The sequence below is a fragment of the Curcuma longa genome, chromosome 15, assembly GCF_044706935.1.
Source record: "Curcuma longa cultivar G26 ecotype Majalengka, Jawa Barat chromosome 15, ITB_CL_G26_1.1, whole genome shotgun sequence".
NCBI lineage: Eukaryota > Viridiplantae > Streptophyta > Magnoliopsida > Zingiberales > Zingiberaceae > Curcuma > Curcuma longa.
Genome location: NC_133875.1, coordinates 11,472,987 through 11,488,506, shown reverse-complemented (window position 1 = coordinate 11,488,506; position 15,520 = coordinate 11,472,987). Strand labels below are relative to the sequence as shown.

The following is a 15,520-nucleotide window of genomic DNA, read 5'->3' as shown; positions in this document are numbered from 1 at the left end:
TATGAGCAATATTTTTTTCATTATGATTAATTATAATTTTTTGATTTATTTTTTTATAGATAATTATAAGAATGATATATTCTATTTTTTTTTTAGAATAGACAGCTATATGATTTAATAAATATAAAATTTTAATATACATTTTTGATATTATGAAAAACTATCCAAGTCTTCACCGAGGCTCAATAAGGAAATAATAAAAATAACAATAATTGTAATATACAAATAAAGGTAGAAAATTCCCACTTTTGCAATCGCTTCACCGAGGCTCTTCTCCCTCCTCTGTCTTCGTTGGCTGCGGCGCGATCGGGCGATGGCTTCTCATCTCGCGCGTCGTCTCATCCGTCGCCCCGTCTCGGTAAACTCTGTCTCCTCCTCCCCTTCTCGACTTCCTTCCTTCCTACCTGAAGTTCAAGATCTGTGTTTTTTTTGTCCGATGATTTCGTGTTTTCTTTGTAAGCTGCTTGTTGGTGCGATTTGATGGTAGACCACGATCCTTGTCGAGAGGATGAAATTTCTCTTTTATTCCTTTTCCTTCCAAATTTGGATGTCAAACTGCCTCTTTGTTTTCACAATTGATTGTTGACGCATTTACAGTTTGTTCATTTTTTGGGTTTATTAGAATATGCAACTATGAAATGGCAAGCTGAAATTCGAACAAGCCTCAATTTCAAAGTTTTAGCTTCACTGAGCATTTTCAAATTCCCAACTTATACTGCAATAAATACACGTTGCTTCGTGGTAAAAATTCCAGACTAATGTCTGGATTTGGGAGTTTGGAGCTTTAATAGTCTTCTTTGGTTATTATTTATTGTTGTTCTAAGGCCACATACACTGGAAGTATGATTTGGCCGGTTCACTCTGTTTCAATTTTCTTATCATTAATTCTGGGTACCATGAATCATAAAATATTTTCTCTGCATTTTTCTTCAGGCATTATTTTTCTTGAGAAATTATGGGCATGCCCGCCACATTAGCCATTACATTATCCGCGGTGATTTATTTTCCTGTTTCAAGTTTCCTTCTCCATGTACTACAAAGTGAGTATTGATGTCAATTTTGCTTTCAGGTGGTTCTGTCTGTACAAAACCTATGAGGTTAGTGTTTTACTTTATTTTTTAAAATAATTGTTGCTTCTTTTGGATGATGCACCACCCTGCTCAAACATGAATTTATTTAGTAGAATCTATGTTACCTACTCAAACATGATGCACCACCCTTTAGCCGACCCCACTTAGTGGGATAAGGCTTGGTTGTTGTTGTAATCTATGTTACCTGTGCTGCTTATTGTATACATAATTCTCCTTGAATTTGCAGAGAGGCAATGGAGTTCTTCCCAAGGCCATCACCTTACAAATGCTGGAGTAGGTCATTTGCTTCCGATGGTGAGTTTCATATACCAGCTTTGAGGAGATTCTTATGATTTTTGTTTTTTTTTGTTTCCTTACCTTCACTTTTTTCCTTATTGAAGGTGATCTGGTTGACGCTGTTGTTCCATATATGGGGGAATCTATAACTGATGGAACTTTAGCTACTTTCTTGAAGAGTATGCTATCTTTTTGTTCTTACTCTTTTCCATGTTCACCAAGATGTGTCTTGAATCGCATGCTGATCGAAGTTACCCTTTTATATTATGTTCTTTTGTACAGATTGTGAATTGAACCATCATTAGTTGGTTTATATCTTTTTGTGAAAGTAGAGAAATTTTGAAAGGAAACTGTCGTTCAACGGAATGACAACTTTTTTTTTATTTCCTTGTTAGAGAAAACTTGCAAGTCATTGCAACCTCATGACTGATTATTTATAAAATCACCTAAACGAAGTATCAATTTACGTCCTACAAAGTGAAAATTTGAAGTTCTAATTAGATACCAGATCTTGATCCGGACAAGAATGTTTAAAGACTGATATTAAAGAAGTAGAAACTAATAGCGATTCAACTATTCCTAGTTGTTATGGCAAGTTAAAAAACTGACCTGTCTTCCTAACACAATAGGCCTTGCCACTAGAGCAACATGTAGCTTCTTCCTTTAACAGGGAATAAAAAACAGCAAGGATGGGAAGATAAATAAATAAGCTCTCATAGCTTGTTTGCTACCAAGTTGAAAGCAAAAGAGTATTTGATTTTGAAGAATGCAATTATACCCATGAATATAAGTTCATAACTAAAACAATATTACTCAATTTGGGACTATCTATTCTAGTAAAACCAACAATAATGTCCATATTTGGAATCAACTATGCAGGTTCTTTTGTGTCATTGAGCTATGTGTGATGTCTTATACTTGGTGATTCCAAGGTGATTTAGGTCTCCATCAGTTGCATAAATTTTATTTGACCATCTTTACATTATTAGTCTCACTTCAATAGTTGCCTTACATATTCATCTCGATTAATTTTTCTGATTTATAAATGTGAAATCAAAGCTTTGAGTCTTATACATTGATATTGCAAACAGAACCTGGTGATATAGTTAAAATGGATGAACCTATTGCACAGATTGAAACTGACAAGGTGTTAGTGCTCTCTATTCTTATATAAAACATTTTTTGATTAGTTTAAGGTTACATTTGAGATCCTTTAATCAACTTCTGTTATATGATTATATATTTCAGGTGACTATTGATGTAGCTAGTCCTGAAGCTGGAGTTATCCAAAAGGTTTGAGATTCTACTTGTGGTACTTTTTTTTAAGACCTTGTAGATTTTGAATTTTTGATTTCCATGTACTACTGATAGTTCGTTGCCAAAGAAGGGGATACAGTGAATCCTGGAACTAAAGTAGCCGTTATATCCAAGTCTGCTGGTAGTGACACTCATGTTTCTCCATCAGATGAGAAGCTTGGTAAGGGCACTGGAGCTGCTGTTCCTGCTGAGAAGAAGATTGACACACAAGTGCCGAAGTCTGAAGTTCCTAAAGTGGACAAGCTGAAAACACCTCCTCCTCCTCCGGTCCCTAAAACCTCACCCTCGGAACCTCAACTTCCTCCCAAGGAAAAGGAAAGACGTGTAGGTCTCATTTGATTAAAATTTATGATTGAGTAAAACAGTGGGAGTGTCCTGTGTGATAATTGCTGAGTATAATGGCAGGTTCCTATGCCAAGACTGAGGAAAAGAGTTGCTACACGTTTGAAGGATTCACAAAATACATTTGCAATGTTGACCACATTTAATGAAGTGGACATGTAAGTACTTCTTGAATTCTATTCTTGATGAAACACATATCTAACCTAGCATATTTTGTTTTCCTCTTTCTATTTTTTGTTTTATCAAGTATATATAATCATAAAATGGTATAATCTTAAAAGTGTAATTTTGTGTCCATGCTACATGAGATTAGCTTGTTTGCCAAAAACAAGAGGAGGTAGTTGTTTAAATATTTTTTTCTTTATTATATTTGTAAACATGAAGAAAGGGAGCCTTAGCGCAACGGTATAGTTGTTGTCATATGATCTCGTGGTCACGGATTCAAGTCATAAAAATAACCTCTTGCAATGCAGGATAACACTACATACTATAGACTCATATGGTTCGGTTTTTCCCCAGGATCCCACATTGGCAAGAGCTTCGTTCATCGGGTTGTTTTTTTTTCTATATTTGTAAACATGAAGGGGAGTCTTGACGCAATGGTAAAGTTATTATCGTGTGATCTTGTGGTCATTAGTTCGAGTCACTGGAATGACCTTGCAATGCAAGGTAAGGTTGTATACAATAGACCTAATGTGGTGCGACTCTTTCCTGGGATCCTACATTGATGAAAGTTTTGTGCACCGGACTGTTCTTTATATTTGTAAGATGAAGGAAGATTGATTGGTTAATGGGACGGAAAGGCAATTCAATTTCCATGTCTCGTGATAACCGATGTCATTCATGATCTTACTCTTCTCAAATAAGTTCTAGGTGACATGGGCGATGACCCCCATTGGTTTGCCCAATCCTTTGTGTTAACCTCAAGATTGATTGTTATGCTACAAGGGCATTTTTAGGTCTCTAGGTTATTAATACTAGAGGGGCTGATTCTTCTACTATATGTCCAGGGTGAGTTGTGTTGAATTCTGTGGGCTACACCTTATGGCCTGGTTGAATGGTAACTTGAATACTTGAGGGCTTGATTCTTCTATTAAGTCCAGGACAAGTTGTGATGAAGTCTGTGGGCTACACCTAATGGCCTTGTTGGATGATAACTCGTAGGATAAATGGGTGTTATAAGAGGATTTTAGTTTACAAGCAGCAGAGTACCTCATTTAACTTCTTTCTTGAGGCCTGCACTAATATAAGTTATGATCAATTGTTAAATAAGTGGAGAGATGATCTCCTTGGGAAGCTGTCCATCTTTCATTTAGTGAGTCTTTGCCAGATGAAAATATGGTGGAGTTTTATTTTTTCTGATTTGCAATATGCTCTATTCTTTGTTGTGGGAGAAAAGAAAAGATTGTGATGAAATTCACATGACTAACAAGTCACTAAATTCACATTCGTAGCATACCAAAAATAGATGATTCATATCTGAAACAATACTTATTTATAAATTCGAATATCATATTAGCTTGTGATCATGGGGAAGCAAGTGTAACTTACTTTGAAAGCAGCAAGGAGTCTTCCGTCCATTATATGAAAGAAATAAAAGCCAAATTTTATTTTTCATGCTATTAGTGGAGAGGTTAAATTTCAATTCAGTAGGATAAGATTTGCTTTGTTGTTGTTGTTGAAGTGGAGAGGATAGTGAAGTTGAAAGCTATTGTAGAAGAAGATATCTTACTTCATGGAGACTCAATGAATGACAAAATTAAGTTGACACCAGATGTTCACCAGGAAGAAGAGCAAATCTTGCTGCGCCTTGAACAATTGGCTCATATTGAATCTCATATATCTTGAACCACATGACAATCCTTCCATAAATGTCTCAAACAATTCGACTTAGCATTGGGGATCTGATAAGTCGAGTAGCTTGTTTTTGGCTATAGGAGACGGGTTGAACAAAAAAAATGCAGTAGTTGCAGTATTTTAATCATAGGGAAAAAATCAGAAGAAAAATTGCAGTGTTATACTTTGATTATCGCATATTCCATTCATATAGCAGAAATAAAGGAGTTGCTTAGAATATTTAACAAAGCTGTCCCAGCAGATTGTTGTCTTGATCGCCAAATATTGTAACTTGATGGCATTCTTAATTCCATCATAAAGTAAAAATAAGTTCATATTTTTCTATAAATTTATTAATTTCCAGTCAAACTGAATTTTGAGCAGATGTGGGAAAGTAGGCCAAACATCAAAGATGAAGACTGATAATAGGAAAGAAGCAGTATTGAGGGTAAGTAGAAGGAAAGAAGTGAACATGGTAGGAAATTGTTTCCTTGACAGGAATGATGCACTAGTAGTGATTGACAACGTGAAGGAGTGATGATGGACATTAATACTACCTTTGGATCATCGAATTAAATTGTTCTGGAATAGAATAATTATTTCTTGGAAATGGCAATGATAAAGAACAGAAAAAAGAGTATGTATTCTCTGTTGATTCATTGAATGAAATTCGATGAACCAATTTTAATTTCTATGGTTGGATAATAGGGATGTTATAAGTAATCAAATCTCCACAATGATAAAGTATTTCTCCAAGTAAGACAGTGGTTTGTGTGGCTTGCCAGATAGTACCTACATTCACTTGGACATTTGGGGATCCTATTCAATAGTGAGGAATAGCTAATTAAGATGATTCAAGAATAAGAATTTCATGGGAATTGGTATTCCGAGTTAATTTTTGTAACCAAACAATATTTATCCATGAAATTCATAGGGGATGAAATAGCAATTCTTGTGAACCAAGCTCACCATAAGATCAATGATTTGACAACTTGAAGGGAGGGTGAACTCTATCCGGTGCTTATCTATATATAAATAGACTTAGTCAAAATTGAATTAATGCCTTAATGATGTGATGCCAATTGGAGTGAAATGGAGGTTGAAGAACGGGGCTGGAGGATGTCAGTTAAGGAATCAATTTTGGAAACAACAAAATTTGGCCCTTCCAATCTCTGCCACAGTTATTAATATATTTGTTTAAGATCAAAAGGACACTCATTTTTATCGGAATCATTAAAGGGATGCCCTTTTTTATATTTTTTTTATTTTTTTATCAAAAGTACATCTCACCCCATCGATCCCTTGTAAAATTACACAGTTGCCCTTAAGTGTATTGTTTGGCCAGTTTTGACTCTGGCGGATCGATTTTAATGTTTTGGCGAGGTTTCAAATTTAAACTTTGAACCATTCCATTCAGGTGGATTTGATCAATTCAACAACATTCACTTTGTAGCAGCTATGATTTCATAGTTGCTACAACGTATATTTAACTTGTTCAAAAATATTCATGTTGTAACAGTTACGGTTTCGTATCTGCTACAATGCGGATTTAACTTGCTCACTTAACATTCACATTGTAGTAGATTTGAAACCGTAGTTGCTACAACTCCGACTTGTCTTATTCAACTGCATTCATGTTGTAACAGCTACAAACCATAGCTGCTACTATCAAATTTATTACGAACTGTAGCCTGTTACAACTCGAACTTGTCCTATTCAATAATATTCACGTTGTAACAGCTATGAAACTGTAATTGCTACAATGCGGAGTTGTTTTATTCATACAACTGGCCAATCGGTTCAACATTTAATGTGTGTGGCAGTAAATAATAATATCGAATAGTATATGTGAGGACAGTTGTGTCATTTTACAAAGGGGGGCTGGTGGAATGAGGCACTTTTTTGATTAAAAAAATGAAAGAGGGGCACTCATGTGATGATTCTAAAAAAACAGGGTGCTCTTTTGATTTTTGCCCAATTTGTTATGTGAGCCTCTAATTACAATCATACTTTGGATCTTACCTTCATTTTGTTATAACATGATGTAGAATCCTTTCTGTTTCTTGTTTCCTCCTGTTTAATTCATTGGACAATTATGTACTGCAGGACTAATCTGATGAAGCTCCGCTCTGATTACAAAGATGCCTTTGTGGAAAAACATGGTGTGAAGCTGGGACTTATGTCTGGTTTTCTTAAGGTAATTGACATGACGACGGTGTGTACCCTTTTATTTGTCTGTCTATCTAATGTTAGTTTTTCATGTTATTAGGCTGCCGTGTCTGGACTCCAGAATCAACCAATCATCAATGCAGTCATCGATGGCGATGACATAATATATAGGGACTACATTGATGTCAGTATAGCTGTTGGTACGCCTAAGGTCTGTTCAATGGCTAATCGACTTGGATGATCTAATTAAGTAGTTTTTAAACACTTTTATTTCATGCACATTGTGGGGGTGTCCTATAATGTTTTTGATTTGCATTATTTTGTGTCCTGAAATGCTGTTTCAAGGGTTTCAAGAATTCAATCACCTATCCATTCTTAATTTCCACAGGGCCTTGTGGTTCCAGTCATCCGCAATGCTGATAGAATGAACTTTGCGGATATAGAAAAGGAGATTAACACCCTTGCCAAGAAGGCTAACAATGGAACAATTTCGATAGATGAGATGGCTGGAGGCACATTCACTATTTCGAACGGTGGCGTCTATGGAAGTCTTATCAGCACACCAATCATCAACCCACCACAAGTAAGGAAACTAAATGCTTTAAAACCTTAGGATTGAGCTTTGGCTCTGATATGATAAACTAACTGTTGCATGTTTCTGCAGTCTGCTATCCTAGGAATGCACTCCATAGTGTCCCGTCCGATGGTGGTTGATGGTAACATCATCCCAAGGCCGATGATGTATATCGCACTGACCTACGATCACCGATTAATTGATGGAAGAGAAGCTGTATTCTTCCTGCGACGTATTAAAGATGTGGTTGAGGATCCACGAAGGCTTCTTCTTGACTTGTAGCCACATTGAGAACCCAATGATGCATGAATGGCCGGCTTTTGTCACAAATAAAAGATACTGTATTGAAACAAATTTTATGAGTTGCATCATGACCTGTGTTTTTGAGCAGGTCTCGTATTAGTTCACTGTGGAATTTGAGATTCCATGTCCGCATTGAAAGTTTAGAGACATTTATTTGAGTAGAATGTGTGTCAAAAGTGTTATGTTGCAGATCGAACCTGATCTGAGCAGGTATGTGGTAATTTTTTCACAGTTCATCTTTTCTAATCTTTTTGGAGCAATTGTCATCTCTTGTCTGTGAGCCATGGCCAATGGGTTGGTAATATGTGTATATTTTAAGAGCCTCAGATGCGCATATCCACCAAACAGTGAGTTTTGTACTGCTTAATTTATCTGGAAGAAAAGATAGGAGTCGGAAGAGAGAAACAAAATAAATACTACAAAATTTGATATGGATCATAGATTACCCACCATCTTTTTAATTCATCCAAGAGTTGCAAAGGCTCTCCTGGGCACAAAGTAGTGTTTTAAAAGATGCATGAAGAACACATGAATTGCACCCCTAATAGCTGATCAAATAGAGCACTCACTAATTATAAAAAAAAACAAATAAAAGCAAATTCCCAAATGACCTATTTTAAATTTGAGAATGTCTATAAAAGGTGTATTGAAGTTTTATTTTTTCTAAAAGACACATCTATTTTCCGTTTTATTTCTCTGATATTTATTTATTTTTTTATTCTATTATTTCTCTCATTTGCATGTAATATTTAATATCCTCTTAAATTATATTAAATTCTAGTTTAAATTTTAATCGTATATAATCTTCAAAGTTTATTTTTTTTATGTTTTATTTTAAAACTTTAATAAAAATTTTAAAAATATAAAACAAAATTAATAAAACAAAAAAATATTTTTTATTTTTAAATATCTAATTATAAAAGAATAAAAAATTAAAATTAATAAAATTGATTTTATTAATAAAAATAATTTAAAAATGGAATAAAGATTACTTTGATATTGGTCTTCAGAAATTGTCACCATAGCTTAAATACTATATCGTTGCACAGGGCCTTGTGGTTCTTGAAATGCTGTTTCAAGGGTTTCAAGAATTCAATCGCCTATCCATTCTTAATTTCCACAGGGCCTTGTGGTTCCAGTTATCCGCATTAATGCTGATAGAATGAACTTTGCGAATATAGAAAAGGAGATTAACACCCTTTCCAAGAAAGCCAACAATGGGACAATTTCGATAGATGAGATGGTTGGAGGCACATTCACCATTTCGAACAGTGGTGTCTATGGAAGTCTTCTTAGCACACCAATCATCAACCCACCACAAGTAAGGAAACTAGATGCTTTAAAACCTTAGGATTGAGCTTTGGCTCTGATATGATAAACTAACTGTTGCATGTTTCTGCAGTCTGCTATCCTAGGAATGCACTCTATATATAGTGTCCTGTCTGATGGTGGTTGATGGTACATCATCCCAAGGTCGATGATGTATATCGCACTGACCTACGATCACCGATTAATTGATGGAAGAGAAGCTGTCTTCTTCCTGCAACAACATATTAAAGATGTGGTTGAGGATCCACGAAGACTTCTTCACTATAAAAATAACCATAAATAGCGACTGAATTAAAATCGGTTGCTAAAATAGCGATCGATTTTTAATTTCGATCGCTATTTAGCGATCGAATTTAATTCGATCGCTAATTTAGCGATCGAATTAAAATCGGTCGTTAAATAGCGGTCGGAATTAAAATCGGTCTCTATTTACCGATGAATGTTGAAAATCGATCTCTATTTAGCGACGAAAATCAAATATCGGCGCTAAAATAGCGATCGAATTTATATTGGATTGTTAATTTTAGAGTTGGATGGCACGGGAAGAAATTTAATGGATCTTAGCGACAGAACAAAGATTCATCGCTAAATATTAGCGACTGAACACTAATTCGGTCGCTAAAATAGCAACCGAACTGGAGTTCGTCGCTATTTTTAGCGACCGACTCTGCTTCGGTCGCTAAAATAGCGATCCAACTGGAGTTCGATCGTTATTTTTAGTGATCGACTCTGCTTCGGTCGCTACAATAATGACCGAACAGGAGTTCGGTCGCTATTTTTAACGACCAACTCTGCTTCGATCACTAAAATAGCGACCGAACTAGAGTTTGGTCGCTAATTAGAGTAGAATGTTTGTGTAAAAAGTGCTATGTTGCAGATCGAACCTCATCTGAGCAGGTATGTGGTAATTTTTTCACAATTCATCTTTTCCAATCTTTTTGGAGCAGTTGCCATCTCTTGTCTGTGAGCCATGGCCAATGGGTTGCTAACATGCGTATATTTTAAGAGCCTCAGATGCACATATGCATCAAACAGTGATTTTTGTATTGCTTAATTTATCTGGAAGAAAAGATAGGAGTCGGAAGAGAGAAAAAAAATAAATACTACAAAATTTGATATGGATCATAGATTACCCACCATCTTTTTAATCCATCCAAGAGTTGCAACTTGCAAAGCAGAGCCTGGGCACAAAGTAGCCTCTTAAAAGATGCATGAAGAACACATGACTTGCCCCCCTAATAGCTGATCAAATAGAGCAGTCACTGTAGGGATCTATATGCGCGAAAAACTGATTAAATCGCATATAACGCAGCGGAAAACAGGATCCCTCCAGAAGATCCATGCGAAAAACATACTCGTTTGACGATTCTACCTACTAGAATCGAGTTTACCTTCGATGCGTGCCCTTCGCAATCCCGGCAGCAACTCTTTGCCTTCAAGGTCGACGGATCTCAGCACGATCAATGTGTTCGTGCCTCCACGGTATCCACACGAACACTAATATGGAGAAGAACCCAGCTGTGGTGCTAGCCACAAAGGAGGGTTCGGCCAAGAGAAGAAGAAGAGAAGAAGAGGGAGAGCAAGAGCATCCAACAACCCTTCATCAAGAGCCTCTCACCCCTTTTTATATCCCACCATGAGATATGAAAGATGAAGGGTTTTCTTGTCTTTTAGTGATCCACGAAATTAATACTTTATTAATTCTCATGCATCTCATGCATGAAGATCTTTCTCCTCTTTTAATGAAGATCATGCATCTCATGCATGATAATCTTTCTCTTCTTTTAAGGAAGATCATGCAGCTTTTTAATGATCATGCATCTCATGCATGATAACCTTTTAATCAAATTCGAATTTGGCTTGTGTGACTTGAGTCCAACTCGAGTCTCACATAATCTGAGTTGACTTGAGTCCAACTCGAGTCCAACTCAATCCGAATTGACACTAAGGGCTAATTCTAACAGTCACTAATTATAAAAATAACAAATAAAAGTAAATTCGCAAATGGCGTATTTTAAATTTGAGAATGTCTATAAAAGGTGTATTGAAGTTTTATTTTTTCTAAAAGACACATCTAATTTTCATTTTTTCTCTGATATTTATTTATTTTTTTATTCTATTATTTCTCTCATTTGCACGTAATATTTAATATCCTCTTAAATTATATTAAATTTTAGTTTAAATTTTAATCGATATATAATCTTCTAAGTTTATTTTTTTATGTTTTATTTTAAAACTTTAATAAAAATTTTAAAAATATAAAACAAAATTAATAAAACAAAAAAATATTTTTTTATTTTTAAATATCTAATTATAAAAGAATAAAAAATTAAAATTAATAAAATTGATTTTTTAAATAAAAATAATTTAAAAATGGAATTAAAATTACTTTGATGTTGGTCTTCAAAAATTGTCACCATAGCTTAAATACTATATCGTTGCATAGGACCTTGTGGTTCCTGAAATGCTGTTTCAAGGGTTTCATGAATTCAATCGCCTATCCATTTTTAATTTCCACAGGGCCTTGTGGTTCCAGTCATCCGCAATGCTAATAGAATGAACTTTGCGAATATAGACAAGGAGATTAACACCCTTTCCAAGAATGCCAACAATATTGGGACAATTTCGATAGATGAGATGGTTGGAGGCACATTCACCATTTCGAACGGTGGCGTCTATGGAAGTCTTCTCAGCACACCAATCATCAACCCACCACAAGTAAGGCAACTAGATGCTTTAAAACCTTAGGATTGAGCTTTGGCTCTGATATGATAAACTAACTGTTGCATGTTTCTGTAGTCTGCTATCCTAGGAATGCACTCTATATATAGTGTCCCGTCTGATGGTGGTTGATGGTAACATCGTCCCAAGGTCGATGATGTATATCGCACTGACCTACGATCACTGATTAATTGATGGAAGAGAAGCTATCTTCTTCGTGCGACGTATTAAAGATGTGGTTGAGGATCCACAAAGGCTTCTTCACTATAAAAATAATCACAAATAGCGACTGAATTAAAATCGATCGCTAAATTAACGATCGATTTTTTATTTTGGTCGTTATTTAGCGATCGAATTTAATTCGATCGACCGAATTAAAATCGATCGTTAAATAGCGATCGGAATTAAAATCGGTCTCTATTTAGCGACAAACGTTAAAAATCGATCTCTATTTAGCGACGGAAATCAAATATTGAGTGCTAAAATAGCGATCAAATTTATATTGGATCGTTAATTTTAGAGTTGGATGGCGCGGGAAGAAATTTAACAGATAATAGCGACAGAACAAAGATTCGATCGCTAAATATTAGCGACCGAACACTAATTCAGTCGCTAAAATAGCGACCCAACTGGAGTTTGGTCGCTATTTTTAGTGACTGACTCTGTTTCGATCGCTAAAATAGCGACCTAACTAGAGTTTGGTCACTATTTTTAGCAACCGACTCTGCTTCGGTTGCTATTTTTAGCGATCGAACAGGAGTTCAGTCACTATTTTTAACGACCGACTCTACTTCAATCTCTAAAATAGCGATCGAACCTGAGTTCGGTCGCTAATTAGAGTAGAATGTTTGTGTCCAAAGTTATGTTGCAGATAGAACCTGATCTGAGCAGGTATGTGGTAATTTTTTCACAATTCATCTTTTCCAATCTTTTTGGAGCAGTTGCCATCTCTTGTCTGTGAGTCATGGCCAATGGGTTGCTAACATGAGTATATTTTAAGAGCCTCAGATGCGCATATGCACCAAACAGTGATTTTTGTACTGCTTAATATATCGGGAAGAAAAGATAGGAGTCGAAAGAGAGAAACAAAATAAATACTACAAAATTTGATATGGATCATAGATTACCCACCATCTTTTTAATTCATCCAAGAGTTGCAAAGCAGAGCCTGGGCGCAAAGTAGCGTTCTAAAAGATGCATGAAGAACACATGAATTGCACCCCTAATAGCTGATCAAATTGAGCACTCACTAATTATAAAAAAAAAACAAATAAAAGTAAATTCACAGATGGCGTATTTTAAATTTGAGAATGTCTATAAAAGGTGTATTGAAGTTTTATTTTTTCTAAAAGACACATCTAATTTCCATTTTATTTCTATGGTATTTATTTATTTATTTATTCTATTATTTCTCTCATTTGCACGTAATATTTAATATCCTCTTAAATTATATTAAATTTTATTTTAAATTTTAATCGATATATAATCTTCTAAGTTTATTTTTTATGTTTTATTTTAAAATTTTAATAAAAATTTTAAAAATATAAAACAAAATTAATAAAACAAGAAAATATTTTTATTTTTAAATATCTAATTATAAAAGAATAAAAAATTAAAATTAATAAAATTGATTTTATTAATAAAAATAATTTAAAAATGGAATAAAAATTACTTTGATGTTGTTGGGATCGTTTCGATGCAATGCGCGTGTCTACACATTTCGTAAACGTGCGCAGCAGAATTAAACAAATAATTAACCTAATTATTATCATACAACACACGCATGCATAAGTGGAAACAACATGTACAAGGCATGACAAGAAATTAAAATTTTACAGAATAAAATTATTCTACTTGCATAATTAAATTTACAGAATAAAATTATTCTAAACATGTACCTCGCGATGACGATATCTGAATGTCGTTGAATCAATCGAGCGGTCCTCGTCGAAGCTTCCGTCTGGACGACAAAAAAATGTAGCGTCCGTCAAGGCTCTGGTAAGGGCGGGCGTTACAGAGTGGTACTATTCAAGGTCTTAGATGTCGATTATTGAGTTGTCAGTGAACTCAGATAATTGACGGACATACGATATTTTAAACACGGGGAGCAATGCATAAAATAATAAGAAGGAACCCATAACGTAATTTGGGGATTGGATTGGTAGTGCAATAATGATCCTCTAATGAAATGGATCGTTGTTGATGGATGTAGGTGTGTATTCGGGGTTGAATACGGGATCCGAAACCCATCAGAAGGCCAGATCCAATACCTCCTCGAGGTCCCCACTATAGCCAAAAGACATCTTCAAAAGGATGCAATCAAACGGATGAGATTAGTTCTCAGCCATCGGATGAGATTTAATCTCAACCGTTGGATGAGATTGGTTCTCAATCGTAGGATGAGTTAATGGATGAGATCAGCTTGTATTCGTGGGATTAGATCAAGTTGCATCCATTGGATCGAAATAAATAAAGAAGATTGAAAGAGAATAGATTAGAACTGTTGGATGAGATTAAGTCATGTCCGATGGACGAGATCTCTCCGGTTCGGTTTTAATTCTCTTTGGAAGGAAGAACCAGTTCACAAGGTGAACCAAGGATGGTTCAATGAACCACACGCCCAAGCCATTAAATTGCAGCCGTTGGATCGGAGCAATTAAGTTATATTAAAAGAGATTATTTCGTATCCGTTAGATGATATTAAGTTGCATCCGATAGATGAGATCTCTTCGGTTCTGTTTTATTTTCTCTTTTTATATAAAGTTGGTACAATGGATGAACCAAGGGTGGCTGGCCACATCTAGATGAGGATAAGGTTGATTTAATTTTTTTTATAAAAAGGAAAAACCAAATCAAAAAGATCCGACGGTGGAAAACCAAGCATGCTAATCTAAAGGCCTAGATTTAAGATGATTCTAAGAATTTGGAATTGGTTATTGGAATCAATCCAAATTAGAAAAATTTCTTAATGGGCGGAATAGGCTTGGTCTTGGCATGGATACTATAAAAGGAGGGGAGGGGGTGAGCGGCAAGAGCATTCAAGAGAAGAGAAGAGAGATCGAAACGATTTCGGAAACTTCTTCCTTCTCCTTCTTGTTACCGCCGCCCCTTCCCTCTATTCTTCCTCTTTTTCTTCTTCCTCCGCCTCCTTCCCTTTTGTTCTTGAAGTGGCCAAACCTTCTCCTCAAGGTTGTGGCCGAATCCTAGAAGGGAGACAAGAGAAGGCGAAGTTGCTGCAAAAGGAAGCAAGGCGATCCAAAGCATCATCCGGAGATTGAACTTCCTTTATTTCTGGAGGTTCGTTGTCCACCCAACGTCCAGGAAGAAGTTAGGAATACAGCGAAAGGCTTCAAGGTCATCTACAAGGTTCTGGTATGAATTTAATTTCCGCAGTAACTTTCGTACATAGAACTAGTCGTAAACCGTAGATAGTAATTTAGGAATCTGTGATCCTGAAGGATCGATTGACTTAGTCTTTTGTAGACTTTGTCAATTGATCCTGGCGGGATAAAATTTTTGTCCTGTGGGGTTCTATGCTTTTCGGAGCGGATAGAATCCGAAA

General features: G+C 35.6%; 1 protein-coding gene across 1 annotated transcript; it reads left to right on the top strand.

Annotated features, from left to right (window-relative positions):
* The first annotated feature begins 269 nt into the window (after positions 1–269).
* LOC141846180 (dihydrolipoyllysine-residue succinyltransferase component of 2-oxoglutarate dehydrogenase complex 2, mitochondrial-like) lies at positions 270–8,231 on the top strand. The gene is made up of 13 exons (XM_074734178.1): positions 270–358; positions 934–994; positions 1,070–1,097; positions 1,318–1,385; positions 1,472–1,546; positions 2,459–2,514; positions 2,616–2,660; positions 2,739–3,008; positions 3,090–3,184; positions 6,969–7,059; positions 7,132–7,242; positions 7,420–7,614; positions 7,696–8,231. Exons 1-13 carry the CDS (start codon positions 314–316, stop codon positions 7,885–7,887), a joined length of 1,332 nt encoding a protein of 443 aa, XP_074590279.1. The 5' UTR covers positions 270–313; the 3' UTR covers positions 7,888–8,231.
* Positions 8,232–15,520: the final 7,289 nt, after the last annotated feature.

What these genes read in the sequence shown, in the direction of transcription:
- LOC141846180 (XM_074734178.1), top strand. Translation starts at nt 314, where the DNA reads ATGGCTTCTCATCTCGCGCGTCGTCTCATCCGTCGCCCCGTCTCG. An exon ending in TCATCCGTCGCCCCGTCTCG is followed by an intron (nt 359 to 933) that starts GTAAACTCTGTC and finishes ATTTTTCTTCAG; the next exon opens with GCATTATTTTTCTTGAGAAA. An exon ending in GTCTGTACAAAACCTATGAG is followed by an intron (nt 1,098 to 1,317) that starts GTTAGTGTTTTA and finishes TTGAATTTGCAG; the next exon opens with AGAGGCAATGGAGTTCTTCC.